General features: G+C 47.2%; 1 protein-coding gene across 1 annotated transcript in view; it reads right to left on the bottom strand.

Moving 5' to 3' along the window:
- Nucleotides 1-984: 984 nt before the first annotated feature.
- Nucleotides 985-19,430, bottom strand: part of LOC139580496 (isthmin-1-like) — a 39,810-nt gene continuing 21,364 nt past the window's right edge. The window contains exons 4-6 of the mRNA XM_071409240.1: nt 10,296-10,439; nt 7,264-7,353; nt 985-3,982 (exon numbers count right to left, since the gene is read on the bottom strand). Coding sequence (XP_071265341.1) covers nt 3,465-3,982; nt 7,264-7,353; nt 10,296-10,439 — 752 coding nt within the window. The 3' untranslated portion in view covers nt 985-3,464. The remainder of the gene's footprint in view (nt 3,983-7,263; nt 7,354-10,295; nt 10,440-19,430) is intronic.

A 19,430-nucleotide genomic window follows, 5' to 3' on the forward strand; every position in this document is an offset into this window, starting at 1 on the left:
ATTTTTAAATGTAACCTTTATTTAAGTAGACGAGTCAGTTAAGAACAAATTCTTATTTACAATGACGGCCTACCGGGGAACAGTGGGTTAACTGCCTTGTTCAGGGGCAGAACGACAGATTTTTTACCTTGTCAGCTCGGTGTATTCGTTGCAGCAACCTTTCGTTTACTGGCCCAACGGTCTAAACCACTAGGCTACCTGCCGCCTGACTCTAAAAAGGTGTTGAAAGTTTTCCACAGGGATGCTGGCCCATGTTGACTCCAATGCTTTCCAACAGTTGTGTCAAGTTGGCTGGAAGTCCTTTGGGTGGTGGACCATTCTTGATACACACGGGAAACTGTTGAGCGTGAAAAACCCAGAAGCGTTGCAGTTCTTGACTCAAACCGATGTGTCTGGCTCCTACTACCAAACCCGTTCAAAGGCACTTCAACATTTTGTCTTGTCCATTCACCCTCTGAATGACACACAGACACAATTCATGTCTCAAGGCTTAAAATCCTTCTTTAACCTGTCTCCTCCTCTTTCATCTACACTGATTGAAGTGGATTTAACAAGTGACATCAATAAGGGATCATATCTGGATGGGAAACTAGTAGAATGGTGACCCATCCACAGGTTCTGGATGGGAGGCCGTGGTCATGATTCGTCACTCTTGACAGACTTGTCATAGCTAACACACAACATTTGGTTCTGGGTTCCGATGTTGCTCCTCCCCTATACACTCAGCTCCAATGGGATAACTGTATTATCCACAGCACAGAGACCCTTTTCCGATTCTGATAGGTCAGGGGTGTCTCTCTCTTTATAGCTTCTGATGGGTCAGGGTGGGTGTCACTCAAAACATAGAGTGTCCAATTGGGCAATGGAGATCCCTGGTGTCTCCTTTTGACCAATCAGAAACAAATTAAAATAACAGAAAAATCTACACCAAGCTGTCCCTTTTAACCCCAAAACTTAAATAATTATCAGACAATATTGGCAAAATTCATCATACAGTTTTACTTTTAATCATTACATTGATCATTACAGAGGCATATATCATACAAATGAGGGCTCTGTGTTTGGCTGGTGGTGAGGAGGCTGTGTTATGATGACACTGTGTTATGATGACACTGTGTTATGATGATACTGTGTTATGATGATACTGTGTTATGATGACACTGTGTTATGATGACACTGTGTTATGATGACACTGTGTTATGATGACACTGTGTTATGATGACACTGTGTGATACTGTGTTATGATGATACTGTGTTATGATGATACTGTGTTATGATGACACTGTTATGGTGATACTGTGTTATGATGATACTGTGTTATGATGATACTGTGTTATGATGACACTGTGTTATGGTGATACTGTGTTATGATGATACTGTGTTATGGTGACACTGTTTGGCTGGTGGTGAGGAGGCTGTGTTATGATGATACTGTGTTATGATGATACTGTGTGTGGCTGGTGGTGAGGAGGTTGTTAAAGAGTTTTGTAAAGAGGAATGGTCCAAAATTCCTCCTGACCGTTGTGAAGGTCTGATCTACAACTACAGAAAACGTTTGGTTGAGGTTATTGCTGCCAAAGGAAGGTCACCCAGTTATTAAATCCAAGTGTTCACATATTTTTTCCACCCTTCACTGTGAATGTTTACATGGTTTGTTCAATAAAGACATGAAAACATATAATTGTTTGTGTGTTATTAGTTTAAGCAGACTGTGTTTGTCTATTGTTGTGACTTAGATGAAGATCAAATCAAATTTATGACCAATTTATGCAGAAATCCAGGTAATTCCAAAGGGTTCACATAGTGTTTCTTGCTACTGTATGTCAGAGTGAATGCTATGTTAACAATATATTTGCATATTGAAGCAATTACTGTTCAAAAACATATTTACTATGTTTAGTAAATATAGGATAGGTCTATATGTTGTTATTTTGTTTCTGTAGGCTCTTTAACAAACTATAACGGTCTAACATTGGAGTTGATGACAACGCAATACATAAAATACCATAAATACACAGCTTGAAGAAACCACATATTTAGCCATGGAGCCCATTCTGATTGGCCAGTGAGGGGTCAAGCCTTCGACATCCTGTAGCATCAACTTGTTTATTCATCAAAACCAAGCCCTTATGCACCGCCTGCTATCAAAACCCAGCCCTTATGCACCGCCGCCTGCTACTGAGACAATAAACCCAGCCCTTATGCACCACCGCCTGCTACTGAGACAATAAACCCAGCCCTTATGCACCACTGCCTGCTACTGAGACAATAAACCCAGCCCTTATGCACCCCCGCCTGCTACTGAGACAATAAACCCAGCCCTTATGCACCACCGCCTGCTACTGAGACAATAAACCCAGCCCTTATGCACCACCGCCTGCTACTGAGACAATAAACCCAGCCCTTATGCACCACCTGCTATCAAAACCCAGCCCTTATGCACCACCGCCTGCTATCAAAACCCAGCCCTTATGCACCGCCGCCTGCTATCCAAACCCAGCCCTTATGCACCACCGCCTGCTATCAAAACCCAGCTCTTATGCACCGCCGCCTGCTATTAAAACCCAGCCCTTATGCACCGCCGCCTGCTATCAAAACCCAGCCCTTATGCACCGCCGCCTGCTATCAAAACCCAGCCCTTATGCACCACCGCCTGCTATCAAAACCCAGCTCTTATGCACCACCGCCTGCTATCAAAACCCAGCCCTTATGCACCACCGCCTGCTATCAAAACCCAGCCCTTATGCACCACCGCCTGCTACTGAGACAATAAACCCAGCCCTTATGCACCACCGCCTGCTATCAAAACCCAGCTCTTATGCACCACCTCCTGCTATCAAAACCCAGCCCTTATGCACCACCGCCTGCTATCAAAACCCAGCCCTTATGCACCACCTGCTATCAAAACCCAGCCCTTATGCACCGCCGCCTGCTATCAAAACCCAGCCCTTATGCACCACCGCCTGCTATCAAAACCCAGCCCTTATGCACCACCGCCTGCTATCAAAACCCAGCCCTTATGCACCGCCGCCTGCTATCAAAACCCAGCCCTTATGCACCACCGCCTGCTACTGAGACAATAAACCCATTCCTTATGCACCACCGCCTGCTACTGAGACAATAAACCCAGCCCTTATGCACAACCGCCTGGTACTCAGACAATAATTCTGGTTATGAAAATAGCAAAAATATTTCTGACACGCCCCCATCGCACTAGCGCCAATGCTTAGATTTACCATTGAGTTAAGTTTTATTATTAAAATAGATTCCATCGTCTCTGTTGAGGACAATGATGTGTCCATGTGAGCGTTACGTTGTCTCTTTAATCACGTTGGCTGAAATCAACAGACAGTCCTGTTCATACGGACTCTAGCTTTGGATGGTTTGAAGCAGCAATTGAAGTACCAGATTCATACAAATATTTCATACGTTTTTTTCCCCTTCATATGTTCATCTCTCCAGTTCTAAAACTCCCATGCCTCCTCAACTTGTTTGAGGTAATCCTCATCCAGGGGGTTGTCTGGACACTCCTGCCCGTTGTTTGGAGGCCTGACCTGGTTATAGCGACTCCAGTCCCCTTTACAGATGATCCAGGGCAGGATGTCTACCTTGTAGTGGAGGTCAGCAGAGAACTCATTGCTGATGAGGTTGAGTGTTCCTGCTCCTTTACCTCGGGTGACGAGCTTCATGTTGTCATTGTAGCAGCAGTGCTGTGCGGCCAGAGTAGTGGACTCGAGAGTTAACATAGAGCGGATGCAGTACCGGGCCGTGGGTTTGTAGATCTCTAGTTTCTCCTTGGGGCCGCTGGCGTCTTTCCAGCGGAAGTCCCGGCGCGTGGCGGGGTCGGGGACGTCGGCCGTGCTGTAGGCCACCTCGGTGGGGTAGGAGCAGGGGCAGCCGGGGAGGTCGTTGGAGACTTTGGTCATGTATTTCTTCAGGAACTCAGACTTACAGTTCATCCAGCGCTCACAGCTGTCTGTGTCTAGAAGAGATTAGAGAGTTAGTTAGTCTGGATGTCTCCCTACAGCTGTCTGGGTCTAGAAGAGATTAGAGAGTTAGTTAGTCTGGATCTCTCCCTACAGCTGTCTGTGTCTAGAAGAGACAGAGTTAGTTAGTCTGGATCTCTCCCTACAGCTGTCTGTGTCTAGAAGACATTAGAGACAGAGTTAATTAGTCTGGATCTCTCCCTACAGCTGTCTGTGTCTAGAAGAGATTAGAGACAGAGTTAGTTAGTCTGGATCTCTCCCTACAGCTGTCTGGGTCTAGAAGAGATTAGAGACAGAGTTAATTCGTCTGGATCTCTCCCTACAGCTGTCTGTGTCTAGAAGAGACAGAGTTAGTTAGTCTGGATCTCTCCCTACAGCTGTCTGTGTCTAGAAGAGATTAGAGACAGAGTTAGTTAGTCTGGATCTCTCCCTACAGCTGTCTGTGTCTAGAAGAGACAGAGTTAGTTAGTCTGGATCTCTCCGTACAGCTGTCTGTGTCTAGAAGAGATTAGAGACAGAGTTAGTTAGTCTGGATCTCTCCCTATAGCTGTCTGTGTCTAGAAGAGATTAGAGACAGAGTTAGTTAGTCTGGATCTCTCCCTACAGCTGTCTGTGTCTAGAAGAGATTAGAGACAGAGTTAGTTAGTCTGGATCTCTCCCTACAGCTGTCTGTGTCTAGAAGAGATTAGAGACAGAGTTAGTTAGTCTGGATCTCTCCCTACAGCTGTCTGTGTCTAGAAGAGATTAGAGACAGAGTTAGTTAGTCTGGATCTCTCCCTACAGCTGTCTGTGTCTAGAAGAGACAGAGTTAGTTAGTCTGGATCTCTCCCTACAGCTGTCTGTGTCTAGAAGAGATTAGAGACAGAGTTAGTTAGTCTGGATCTCTCCCTACAGCTGTCTGGGTCTAGAAGAGATTAGAGACAGAGTTAGTTAGTCTGGATCTCTCCCTACAGCTGTCTGTGTCTAGAAGAGATTAGAGACAGAGTTAATTAGTCTGGATCTCTCCCTACAGCTGTCTGGGTCTAGAAGAGATTAGAGACAGAGTTAGTTAGTCTGGATCTCTCCCTACAGCTGTCTGTGTCTAGAAGAGATTAGAGACAGAGTTAGTTAGTCTGGATCTCTCCCTACAGCTGTCTGTGTCTAGAAGAGATAAGAGACAGAGTTAGTTAGTCTGGATCTCTCCCTACAGCTGTCTGGGTCTAGAAGAGATTAGAGACAGAGTTAATTAGTCTGGATCTCTCCCTAAAGCTGTCTGGGTCTAGAAGACATTAGAGAGAGTTAGTTAGTCTGGATCTCTCCCTACAGCTGTCTGGGTCTAGAAGAGATTAGAGACAGAGTTAATTAGTCTGGATCTCTCCCTACAGCTGTCTGTGTCTAGAAGAGATTAGAGACAGAGTTAGTTAGTCTGGATCTCTCTCTTGCTCGGTCCCTTTATTTCATTTAAAAAATTGCTTCATTGGTTTTACATAATGTACATATTGCCAAATAACATATTGGTCCAATCGTATTGGTCCCGTAGAAATATTTTGCAGAGCATGTTATTGGGACCAGATTGGGACCAGATCACAGAGCAGAGCATGTTATTGGGACCAGATCACAGAGCAGAGCATGTTATTGGGACCAGATCACAGAGCAGAGCATGTTATTGGAACCAGATCACAGAACATGTTATTGGAACCAGATTGGGACCAGATCACAGAGCAGAGCATATTATTGGAACTAGATGGCAGAGCAGAGCATATTATTGGGACTAGATGGCAGAGCAGAGCATATTATTGGGACTAGATGGCAGAGCAGAGCATATTATTGGGACCAGATGGCAGAGCATATTATTGGGACCAGATGGCAGAGCAGAGCATATTATTGGGACCAGATGGCAGAGCATATTATTGGGACCAGATGGCAGAGCAGAGCATATTATTGGGACTAGATGGCAGAGCATATTATTGGGACTAGATGGCAGAGCAGAGCATATTATTGGGACTAGATGGCAGAGCAGAGCATATTATTGGGACTAGATGGCAGAGCAGAGCATATTATTGGGACTAGATGGCAGAGCATATTATTGGGACTAGATGGCAGAGCAGAGCATATTATTGGGACTAGATGGCAGAGCAGAGCATATTATTGGGACTAGATGGCAGAGCATATTATTGGGACCAGATGGCAGAGCAGAGCATATTATTGGGACCAGATGGCAGAGCATATTATTGGGACTAGATGGCAGAGCAGAGCATATTATTGGGACCAGATGGCAGAGCAGAGCATATTATTGGGACTAGATGGCAGAGCAGAGCATATTATTGGGACCAGATGGCAGAGCAGAGCATATTATTGGGACCAGATCACAGAGCATATTATTGGGACCAGATCACAGAGCATATTATTGGGACCAGATCACAGAGCAGAGCATATTATTGGGACCAGATGGCAGAGCAGAGCATATTATTGGGACCAGATAGCAGAGCATATTATTGGGACTAGATGGCAGAGCAGAGCATATTATTGGGACCAGATGGCAGAGCAGAGCATATTATTGGGACCAGATGGCAGAGCAAAGTGTGCTGTGTTCTTCCTTTCCTCTTTCTCCTCCTCAATCCCAGTGAAGGAATGTGTTCTAGGGAAGGAATGTGTTCTAGGGAAGGAATGTGTTCTAGGGAAGGAATGTGTTCTAGGGAATGAATGTGTTCTAGGGAAGGAATGTGTCCCAGTGAAGGAATGTGTCCCAGTGAAGGAATGTGGCCCAGTGAAGGAATGTGGCCCAGTGAAGGAATGTGTCCCAGTGAAGGAATGTGGCCCAGTGAAGGAATGTGGCCCAGTGAAGGAATGTGTCCCAGTGAAGGAATGTGTCCCAGTGAAGGAATGTGTCCCAGTGAAGGAATGTGTCCCAGTGAAGGAATGTGTCCCAGTGAAGGAATGTGTCCCAGGGAAGGAATGTGTCCCAGTGAAGGAATGTGTTCTAGTGAAGGTCTGCGGAATGATAAGCAGGCCCAGGAAGGCTGAACTGTGCAGGGTGGACCATTGAAATACAATGACTAGAGCAGGAATTCCCACAAAAAAATCAATGGACTGTGCAGGGAAGATTGGACCCGGGTTTAGAGTTAAGTCCATTACAATTCAGTAGATTCAGGAAGTAAATGGAAATTCGGCCTGAATAGACCTGGAACCCCAACCCTGAGTTGGACACTAATGTTAAATAGAATCATGTTTGAAGAACCTGACACATAGCTAGATGAATCTGATGAAAATAAAGAGAGTAATGAGAGAAGAATCTTACCGACACCAAAGAGCTCTGTAGCGTTGAACTCATCTGTTCCAGCCAGTAGACTGACCTCAGTGGCGGCTGTCCTGAACGCGTCTTCAATACCTGTACACAGAGACATGGTCAGTGAATGATGCAACAGACAAGCATATCGCTTCTACATCTATAATAAAGCGCTGGTCTGCCTTCTTAACAACACTATCAACAAGGCAGGTCCTACTGCCTGTTGCACCTAGACTACACCTAGACTACTGTTCAGTGGTGTGGTCAGGTGCCACAAACAGGGAAGCACGGCTGGCCCTTATATGTACCAGGAGAGCTGCCATTAATAATATGCATGTCAATATCTCCTGGCTCAAAGTAGAGGAGAGATTGATTTCATCACTACTTGTATTTGTGTGAAGTATTGACATGTTGAATGCACCAAGCTGTCTGTTTTAACTACTAGCACACAGCTCAGACACCCATGAATACCCCACAAGGCATGCCACCAGAGGTCTCGTCACAGTCCCCAAGTCCAGAACAGACTATGGGAGGTGCACAGTACTACATACAGCCATGACTACATGTAACTCTATTCCACATCAGGTAACTGATGCAGCAGTAAAATCAAATTTTAAAAAAACAGATAAAAATACACCTTATGGAACAGCAGGGACTGTGAAGAGACATGCACACACACACGGATTTTGTGTTGTAGATATGTGGTAATACAATAGTGGCCTGAGGAAACACAATGAGTTGTGAAAAGTATTGTAATGTTTTAAATTGTATATAACTGCCTTAATGTTGTCGGATAACCGGGAAGAGTAGCTGCTGCCTTGGCAGGAAGTAATGGGGATTCATAATAAACCCCAGGAAGAGTAGCTGCTGTCTTGGCAGGAACTAATGGGGATCCATAATAAACCCCAGGAAGAGTAGCTGCTGCCTCGGCAGAAACTAATGGGGATCTATAATAAACCCCAGGAAGAGTAGCTGCTGTCTTGGCAGGAACTAATGGGGATCCATAATAAACCCCAGGAAGAGTAGCTGCTGCCTTGGCAGGAACTAATGGGGATCCATTATAAACCCCAGGAAGAGTAGCTGCTGCCTTGGCAGGAACTAATGGGGATCCATAATAAACCCCCCCCAGGAAGAGTAGCTGCTGCCTTGACAGGAACTAATGGGGATCCATAATAAACCCCCCCCAGGAAGAGTAGCTGCTGCCTTGGCAGGAACTAATGGGGATCCATAATAAACCCCAGGAAGAGGAGCTGCTGCCTTGGCAGGAACTAATGGGGATCCATAATAAACCCCAGGAAGAGTAGCTGCTGCCTTGGCAGGAACTAATGGGGATCCATTATAAACCCCAGGAAGAGTAGCTGCTGCCTTGGCAGGAACTAATGGGGATCCATAATAACCCCCCCCCCAGGAAGAGTAGCTGCTGCCTTGACAGGAACTAATGGGGATCCATAATAAACCCCCCCCAGGAAGAGTAGCTGCTGCCTTGGCAGGAACTAATGGGGATCCATAATAAACCCCAGGAAGAGGAGCTGCTGCCTTGGCAGGAACTAATGGGGATCCATTATAAACCCCAGGAAGAGTAGCTGCTGCCTTGGCAGGAACTAATGGTGATCCATAATAAACCCCAGGAAGAGTAGCTGCTGCCTTGGCAAGAACTAATGGGGATCCATAATAAACCCCAGGAAGAGGAGCTGCTGCCTTGGCAGGAACTAATGGGGATCCATTATAAACCCCAGGAAGAGTAGCTGCTGCCTTGGCAGGAACTAACGGGGATCCATAATAAACCCCAGGAAGAGTAGCTGCTGCCTTGGCAGGAACTAACGGGGATCCATTATAAACCCCAGGAAGAGTAGCTGCTGCCTCGGCAGGAACTAACGGGGATCCATAATAAACCCCAGGAAGAGTAGCTGCTGCCTCGACAGGAACTAATGGGGATCCATAATAAACCCCAGGAAGAGTAGCTGCTGCCTCGGCAGGAACTAATGGGGATCCATAATAAACCCCAGGAAGAGTAGCTGCTGCCTCGGCAGGAACTAATGGGGATCCATAATAAACCCCAGGAAGAGTAGCTGCTGCCTCGGCAGGAACTAATGGGTATCCATAATAAACCCCAATACATATTTAATGACTGAAGTGCTGGTAAACGAAGCAGGCCAGGATTCAAACACAGATGAATGACCTGTGCACAGCGATAGACTTTTAAAGGCAATTTCCCCGACGTTCACGAAGATCCCGTTGGCTGTAAATGCTGCAGATGTCGACTCAAGTAGAAACCCCTTTAGAAGAACATTTAACAGATGACCAGGGGTGTATTCACGAGGAACCAGAACATTTAACAGATGACCAGGGGTGTATTCACTAGGAACCAGTACATTTAACAGATGACCAGGGGTGTATTCACTAGGAACCAGAACATTTAACAGATGACCAGGGGTGTATTCACTAGGAACCAGAACATTTAACAGATGACCAGGGGTGTATTCACTAGGAACCAGAACATTTAACAGATGACCAGGGGTGTATTCACTAGGAACCAGAACATTTAACAGATGACCAGGGGTGTATTCACGAGGAACCAGAACATTTAACAGATGACCAGGGGTGTATTCACGAGGAACCAGAACATTTAACAGATGACCAGGGGTGTATTCACTAGGAACCAGAACATTTAACAGATGACCAGGGGTGTATTCACGAGGAACCAGAACATTTAACAGATGACCAGGGGTGTATTCACGAGGAACCAGAACATTTAACAGATGACATGGGGTGTATTCACTAGGAACCAGAACATTTAACAGATGACCAGGGGTGTATTCAGTAGGAACCAGAACATTTAACAGATGACCAGGGGTGTATTCACTAGGAACCAGAACATTTAACAGATGACCAGGGGTGTATTCACGAGGAACCAAACACAACAAAAGGAGGAGGGACCTACCTGAATTTGTCCAATATAAACTCTTTAATCGCAACAATTTTCTACAGTTTGGACTAATGATTACAACCCTGGATCCACACACACACACACCCTCCCTCCTCACCTGGGCAGGGTGGCATGTCACAGGTGCGTGACTCGGTGGCGCTGCAGGCGTAACCACATGACCTGGTCCTCTTCTGGTTCCCGTTCCCACAGGTCACACTGCACGGAGACCAGTTACTCCAGCCACCGTCTCCGTCTATATAGTCTGGAGGAAGAGGGAGGGGGGGGGGGGAGAAGCAGAAACAGAGCAAGAGAGAGAGAGAAAACACTGTCAGTATAAGACACTACACAGAGTAGCCAGCCAAACAGAAAAAGTAGCAAGCCAGGGCATTCTGGGCTGTCTAGGGGGTTCCGGGGGCATGACCCCCCACCAGAGGATATTGTTTTCGAACAATACATTCTAATGGCTTGCTTCCATTCTAAATACACAGCTAAATGATTAAATACTTTAATGAGTTTACCTCGCAGGTTGGTGAAATTAGTTGTGGCAAAAAAATGACTGAAAATGTAGGAATTCAGTGTATTGTTAGTTGTTTTGGTCTAGGTCTTTATGTTCAAGACTATTTTCTAAGTAGGAGAACATTAATCCTTTAACATTAAATCCATCTTCTCTTGAGATTAAAGTAATATTTACAGTTTTACTGCAAGATAAGAATTGTCACAATTTGTTCTTCATATTATAAAAAGAAATTTAAATATATATATTTTTTTTTTTATCAGTTAAATCCCTGAAGGAATTTCAGTATTTTCAAGTCTCTTCGTGAATGGCAGTATGTCATTTATTCAAAAAAAATGTATTGTTTAGCAACTGAGCTACAGATGTCTTCTTGAAGAGTCTGCTAACTTCCAGAAGAATGAAGCAGGTGTTAAACAAACAGCAGTTGACCACCCCATTGTCGACACTTTAATAAGTTGGCCTTATATCAATAGCTTTAAAAATAACATATAAGTATTATTAGCTTTTAGAACCTTCAATATATTTAATTTGATCATTTATTAATTATAATTAATTATTTTAAAAATATATATATATATATATTTTTTTTTTTATGTTACAAAGTATGGCATTGCCCACTTTAAGATGCCATTGTCCCTTCAAGGCGCCATTGTCCCTTCAAGGCACCATTGTCCTTTCAAGATGTCATTGCCCCTTCAAGATGTCATTTCCCCTTCAAGGCGCCATTATCCATTCAAGATATCATTGCCCCTTCAAGATGTCATTGCCCCTTCAAGATGTCATTGTCCCTTCAAGGCACCATTGCCCCTTCAAGATGTCATTGTCCCTTCAAGGCACCATTTCCCCTTCAAGATGTCATTGTCCCTTCAAGGCACCATTGCCCCTTCAAGGCGTCATTGTCCCTTCAAGATGTCATTGTCCCTTCAAGGCGCCATTGCCCCTTCAAGGCGCCATTGCCCCTTCAAGGCGCCATTGTCCCTTCAAGGCGTCATTGTCCCTTCAAGGCGTCATTGTCCCTTCAAGGCGTCATTGTCCCTTCACGATGTCATTGTCCCTTCAAGGCGCCATTGTCCCTTCAAGGCGCCATTGTCCCTTCAAGGCGCCATTGTCCCTTCAAGATGTCATTGTCCCTTCAAGATGTCATGGTCCCTTCAAGGCGCCATTGTCCCTTCAAGATGTCATTGTCCCTTCAAGATGTCATTGTCCCTTCAAGGCGCCATTGTCCCTTCAAGATGTCATTGTCCCTTCAAGATGCCATTGTCCCTTCAAGGCGTCATTGTCCCTTCAAGATGGCATTGTCCCTTCAAGATGCCATTGTCCCTTTAAGATGCCATTGCCCACTTCAAGATGCCATTGTCCCTTCAAGATGTCATTGCCCACTTCAAGATGTCATTGTCCCTTCAATATGTCATTCTGCATAAACCTGGAAACTCTGGTTGTAGCCTATTTAAAATGATGCCATGCGTAGGAGTTGAAATAAACGTGGTAGCACTGGAAAGCTGAGATCTCCCTCTTTTTAACAATTAAAACTCCGTGTCCGATTTCCTGTTTGACCAGGCCCTAGTACCTGGTCACACCTCCATCCCTAGTACCTGGTCACACCTCCATACCTAGTACCTGGTCACACCTCCATCCCTAGTACCTGGTCACACCTCCATCCCTAGTACCTGGTCACACCTCCATCCCTAGTACCTGGTCACACCTCCATCCCTAGTACCTGGTCACACCTCCATCCCTAGTACCTGGTCACACCTCCATCCCTAGTACCTGGTCACACCTCCATCCCTAGTACCTGGTCACACCTCCATCCCTAGTACCTGGTCACACCTCCATCCCTAGTACCTGGTCACACCTCCATACCTAGTACCTGGTCACACCTCCATCCCTAGTACCTGGTCACACCTCTATCCCTCAGTGTGGTCTTAGTCTAACTATAGTCCAGGGCAGAGTGAGTGAGTGTTTTCAGTGTTATCAATTACAAAACACACCAGGAAGTATTTGGCAAGAAAATCGATTTTCCAGGAAAGCTTCTGACGCAACACAACTTAATGTGTTGGTGGGTCCTGGGAGGATGGTGGGTCCTGGGAGGTTGGTGGGTCCTGGGAGGATGGTGGGTCCTGGGAGGATGGTGGGTCCTGGGAGGTTGGTGGGTCCTGGGAGGTTGGTGGGTCCTGGGAGGATGGTGGGTCCTGGGAGGTTGGTGGGTCCTGGGAGGATGGTGGGTCCTGGGAGGTTGGTGGGTCCTGGGAGGTTGGTGGGTCCTGGGAGGATGGTGGGTCCTGGGAGGTTGGTGGGTCCTGGGAGGTTGGTGGGTCCTGGGAGGATGGTGGGTCCTGGGAGGTTGGTGGGTCCTGGGAGGTAGGTGGGTCCTGGGAGGATGGTGGGTCCTGGGAGGTTGGTGGGTCCTGGGAGGTTGGTGGGTCCTGGGAGGTTGGTGGGCCGTGGGAGGTTGGTGGGTCCTGGGAGGAAGGTGGGTCCTGGGAGGATGGTGGGTCCTGGGAGGTTGGTGGGTCCTGGGAGGTTGGTGGGTCCTGGGAGGAAGGTGGATCCTGGGAGGATGGTGGGTCCTGGGAGGTTGGTGGGTCCTGGGAGGTTGGTGGGTCCTGGGAGGTAGGTGGGTCCTGGGAGGTAGGTGGGTCCTGGGAGGATGGTGGGTCCTGGGAGGTAGGTGGGTCCTGGGAGGTTGGTGGGTCCTGGGAGGTTGGTGGGTCCTGGGAGGTAGGTGGGTCCTGGGAGGTTGGTGGGTCCTGGGAGGTAGGTGGGTCCTGGGAGGTTGGTGGGTCCTGGGAGGATGGTGGGTCCTGGGAGGTTGGTGGGTCCTGGGAGGTTGGTGGGCCCTGGGAGGATGGTGGGTCCTGGGAGGTTGGTGGTTCCTGGGAGGATGGTGGTTCCTGGGAGGATGGTGGGTCCTGGGAGGATGGTGGGTCCTGGGAGGTTGGTGGGTCCTGGGAGGTTGGTGGGTCCTGGGAGGATGGTGGGTCCTGGGAGGTTGGTGGGTCCTGGGAGGATGGTGGGTCCTGGGAGGTTGGTGGGTCCTGGGAGGATGGTGGGTCCTGGGAGGTTGGTGGGTCCTGGGAGGTTGGTGGGCCCTGGGAGGTTGGTGGGTCCTGGGAGGTTGGAGGGTCCTGGGAGGTTGGAGGGTCCTGGGAGGTAGGTGGGTCCTGGGAGGTAGGTGGGTCCTGGGAGGTAGGTGGGTCCTGGGAGGTTGGTGGGTCCTGGGAGGTAGGTGGGTCCTGGGAGGTTGGTGGGTCCTGGGAGGTTGGTGGGTCCTGGGCACTTAACTCTCTGTAATACTCTCAAATGAAGTGTACATTTTTTTTTTAAATCAAATACTCGTCTTGGCACAAGTCACATTCAAATGAGTCCCGGAATGCTTTTGCTGCTGTCTGACTGTTAATGTGTTGTTTGGAAATGGGGCTGAACTGGCAAGAAATTCCCTTTCGTTCCAATGATCATTGAAGGGATCAGTTTAATGAGAATACATGGAAACGTTTCCTCTGGCTGAACTGAGTACTAAACTATTACATTAAACTCACGGCACCCCCCCCCCCCCCCCCCCCCCTAACCAACATCTGCCACACATTGTCTTAATGTCACAGATTAAAGTCTAGATAGCAGCGTAGCCCCTTCCTCTACCTCCCCCCTTTCACTACACCCCCCATACACAAATTACACCTGAAGTGGCAGCTCTTACAGAAACACAGAACAGCTCACTCAGCAGGACCAGCAGCCAGCTGGCACAGACAGAAACACAGAACAGCTCACTCAGCAGGACCAGCAGCCAGCTAGCACAGACAGAAACACAGAACAGCTCACTCAGCAGGACCAGCAGCCAGCTGGCACAGACAGAAACACAGAACAGCTCACTCAGCAGGACCAGCAGCCAGCTGGCACAGACAGAAACACAGAACAGCTCACTCAGCAGGACCAGCAGCCAGCTGGCACAGACAGAAACACAGAACAGCTCACTCAGCAGGACCAGCAGCCAGCTGGCACAGACAGAAACACAGAACAGCTCACTCAGCAGGACCAGCAGCCAGCTGGCACAGACAGAAACACAGAACAGCTCACTCAGCAGGACCAGCAGCCAGCTGGCACAGACAGAAACACAGAACAGCTCACTCAGCAGGACCAGCAGCCAGCTGGCACAGACAGAAACACAGAACAGCTCACTCAGCAGGACCAGCAGCCAGCTAGCACAGACAGAAACACAGAACAGCTCACTCAGCAGGACCAGCAGCCAGCTAGCACAGACAGAAACACAGAACAGCTCACTCAGCAGGACCAGCAGCCAGCTAGCACAGACAGAAACACAGAACAGCTCACTCAGCAGGACCAGCAGCCAGCTAGCACAGACAGAAACACAGAACAGCTCACTCAGCAGGACCAGCAGCCAGCTAGCACAGACAGAAACACAGAACAGCTCACTCAGCAGGACCAGCAGCCAGCTAGCACAGACAGAAACACAGAACAGCTCACTCAGCAGGACCAGCAGCCAGCTAGCACAGACAGAAACACAGAACAGCTCACTCAGCAGGACCAGCAGCCAGCTGGCACAGAACCATATTTTATTAGAGCTTAGTTAGATTAGAGCGGGGTTTGTCCTATGGTCATTTTTCATACAACCTTCCCACAACGTTCTGGGAAAGGTGCAGGATACCCAGCTGACGCATAACGTTCTGAGAACCATATGTTTCTGATGTGAGAATTTCAGTACTACAGCATAACGTTTCCTACAGGTTTCCTCATGGTTCTAGTTAAAGTCATGTTCTCAGAACATTAAGAAAACTTTATTTTAAAAACACAAGAAAACATTAGTAACGTACAAAGAACATTCTAAGAATGTTATTTAAAAACATATACATTCCGTTCTCAGCGTCAACAAATCGCTATCTTGTTAAGTGTGTTCGGGTGTGTTGGTCACGCCCAATATTTGGCCACACCTGATCTTAATGAGTGCTGGGCGGCAGGTAGCCTAGCGGTTAAGATCGTTAGACCAGTAACTGAAAGGTCGGCGGTTCGAATTCTCTGAGCCAACTAGGTGAAAACTCTGTCGATGTGCCCTTGAGCACTTAACCTTAATTGCTCCTGTAAGTCGCTCTGAATAAGAGTGTCTGCTAAATGACTAAAATGTAAATGTAGTGTTTGTTTCCTTTGAGATGGGGTCACACCTCCATTCCTAGTACCTGGTCACACCTGTTTGAATAGACTAAAATGAACATGGCATGCTAGCTCCATCCTGGTTGTTGCAGTGGACTAATTCCATGGATAGAGAATAGAAGATCATAGGTTTGAATCTCACTGACGCTGTGCCACAATAAAAAAAAATAATAATGTGCTCGTTAATCCCTAAGAAAATGAATTTCTATGTGTCAAATCAAATTGTATTTTATTAATCACAAATTGCCTAATACAACAGGTGTAGACCTTACAGTGAAATGCTTACTTATGAGCCCCTAACCAACAGTGCCGTTTCAAAATATACAGATAAGAATAAGAGATAATAGCAATGAGTAATTAAAGAGCAGCAGTAAAAACTAACAATATACAGTTGAAGTCGGAAGTTTACATACACTTAGGTTGGAGTCATTAAAACTTGTTTTTCAGCCACTCCACAAATTTCTTGTTAACAAACTATAGTTTTGGCAAGTCGGTTAGGACATCTACTTTGTGCAGGACACAAGTAATTTTTTCCAACAATTGTTTACAGACAGATTATTTCACTTATAATTCACTGTATCACAATTCCAGTGGGTCAGAAGTTTACATACACTAAGTTGACTGTGCCTTTAAACAGCTTGGAAAATTCCAGAAAATGATGTCATGGCTTTAGAAGCTTCTGATAGGCTAATTGACATAATTTGAGTCAATTGAAGGTGTACCTGTGGATGTATTTCAAGGCCTACTTTCAAACTCAGTGCCTCTTTGCTTGACATCATGGGAAAATCAAAGAAATCAGCCAAGACCTCAGAAAAATAATTGTAGACCTCCACAGGTCTGGTTCATCATTGGGAGCAATTTCCAAACGCCTGAAGGTACCACGTTCATCTATACAAACAATAGTACGCAGGTATAAACACCATGGGACCACACAGCTGTCATACCGCTCAGGAAGGAGATGCGTTCTGTCTCCTAGAGATGAACGTACTTTGGTGCGAAAAGTGCAAATCAATCGCAGAATCACAGCAAAGGACCTTGTGAAGATGCTGGTGGAAACAGGTACAAAAGTATCTATATCCACAGTAAAACAAGTCCTATGTCGACATAACCTGAAAGGCCGTTCAGCAAGGAAGAAGCCACTGCTCTAAAACCACCATAAAAAAGCCAGACTACGGTTTGCAACTGCACATGGGGACAAAGATCATACTTTTTTGGAGAAATGTCCTCTGGTCTGATGAAACAAAAATAGAACTGTTTGGCCATAATGACCATCGTTATGTTTGGAGGAAAAAGGGGGAAGCTTGCAAGCCGAAGAACACCATCCCAACCGTGAAGCACGGGGGTGGCAGCACCATGTTGTGGGGTGCTTTGCTGCAGGAGGGACTGGTGCACTTCACAAAATAGAAGGCATCATAGGGGAGGAAAATTATGTGGATATATTGAAGCAACATCTCAAGACATCAGTCAGGAAGTTAAAGTTTGGTCGCAAATGAGACTTCCAAATGGACAATGACCCCAAGCATACTTTCAGAGTTGTGGCAAAATGGTCAAGGTATTGAAGTGGCCATCACAAAGCCCAGACCTCAATCATATAGAACTTAAAAAGTGTGTGCAAGCAAGGAGGCCTACAAACCTGACTCAGTTACACCAGCTCTGTCAGGAGGAATGGGCCAAAATTCACCCAACTTATTAAGGGAAGCCTGTGGAAGGCTACGAGAAACATTTGACCCAAGTTAAACAATTTAAAGGCAATGCTACCAAATACTAATTGAGTGTATGTAAACTTCTGATCCACTGGGAATGTGATGAAAGAAATAAAAGCTGAAATAAATCATTCTCTCAAATATTATTCTGACATTTCACATTCTTAAAATAAAGTGGTGATCCTATCTGACCTAAAACAGGAAAATTTCTGATGAAATGTCAGGAATTGTGAAAAATTGCGTTTAAAAGTATTTGGCTAAGGTGAATGTAAACTTCCGACTTCAACTGTATACAGGGGGGTGCCGGTACAGAGTCAATGTGCGGGGGCACGGGTTAGTTGAGGTAGTGCGTACATGTAGGTAGAGTTAATGAAAGTGTCCTATCTGTGCGTGGCGTTCCAACCTAAACTAGCAGTGTTATTAAAAAAGTAAAATAACCTATAATTACCATGAATAAAACCTCCCAGGAAAACCTTCAGGGAACCAAAGTAAAAGGTTCTCGCAACCTCATTGCAACCTAAAAATGAACGACCACAGACCTGGCTCAGTCACTGCTGAGTGACAGTCGGTACCACAGACCTGGCTCAGTCACTGCTGAGTGACAGTCGGTACCACAGACCTGGCTCAGTCGGCACCACAGACCTGGCTCAGTCACTGCTGAGTGACAGTCAGTACCACAGACCTGGCTCAGTCACTGCTGAGTGACAGTCAGCACCACAGACCTGGCTCAGTCACTGCTGAGTGACAGTCAGCACCACAGACCTGGCTCAGTCACTGCTGAGTGACAGTCAGCACCACAGACCTGGCTCAGTCACTGCTGAGTGACAGTCAGTACCACAGACCTGGCTCAGTCACTGCTGAGTGACAGTCAGCACCACAGACCTGGCTCAGTCACTGCTGAGTGACAGTCAGTACCACAGACCTGGCTCAGTCACTGCTGAGTGACAGTCAGCACCACAGACCTGGCTCAGTCACTGCTGAGTGACAGGCAGCACCACAGACCTGGCTCAGTCACTGCTGAGTGACAGTCAGCACCACAGACCTGGCTCAGTCACTGCTGAGTGACAGTCGGTACCACAGACCTGGCTCAGTCACTGCTGAGTGACAGTCAGCACCACAGACCTGGCTCAGTCACTGCTGAGTGACAGTCGGTACCACAGACCTGGCTCAGTCACTGCTGAGTGACAGTCAGCACCACAGACCTGGCTCAGTCACTGCTGAGTGACAGTCAGCACCACAGACCTGGCTCAGTCACTGCTGAGTGACAGTCAGCACCACAGACCTGGCTCAGTCACTGCTGAGTGACAGTCGGCACAACAGACCTGGCTCAGTCACTGCTGAGTGACAGTCGGCACCACAGACCTGGCTCAGTCACTGCTGAGTGACAGTCAGCACCACAGACCTGGCTCAGTCACTGCTGAGTGACAGTCAGCACCACAGACCTGGCTCAGTCACTGCTGAGTGACAGTCAGCACCACAGACCTGGCTCAGTCACTGCTGAGTGACAGTCGGTACCACAGACCTGGCTCAGTCACTGCTGAGTGACAGTCAGCACCACAGACCTGGCTCAGTCACTGCTGAGTGACAGTCGGTACCACAGACCTGGCTCAGTCACTGCTGAGTGACAGTCAGCACCACAGACCTGGCTCAGTCACTGCTGAGTGACAGTCGGCACCACAGACCTGGCTCAGTCACTGCTGAGTGACAGTCGGCACCACAGACCTGGCTCAGTCACTGCTGAGTGACAGTCGGTACCACAGACCTGGCTCAGTCACTGCTGAGTGACAGTCAGCACCACAGACCTGGCTCAGTCACTGCTGAGTGACAGTCGGTACCACAGACCTGGCTCAGTCACTGCTGAGTGACAGTCAGCACC

The sequence above is a fragment of the Salvelinus alpinus genome, chromosome 7 (genome assembly GCF_045679555.1).
Source record: "Salvelinus alpinus chromosome 7, SLU_Salpinus.1, whole genome shotgun sequence".
Classification (NCBI taxonomy): domain Eukaryota; kingdom Metazoa; phylum Chordata; class Actinopteri; order Salmoniformes; family Salmonidae; genus Salvelinus; species Salvelinus alpinus.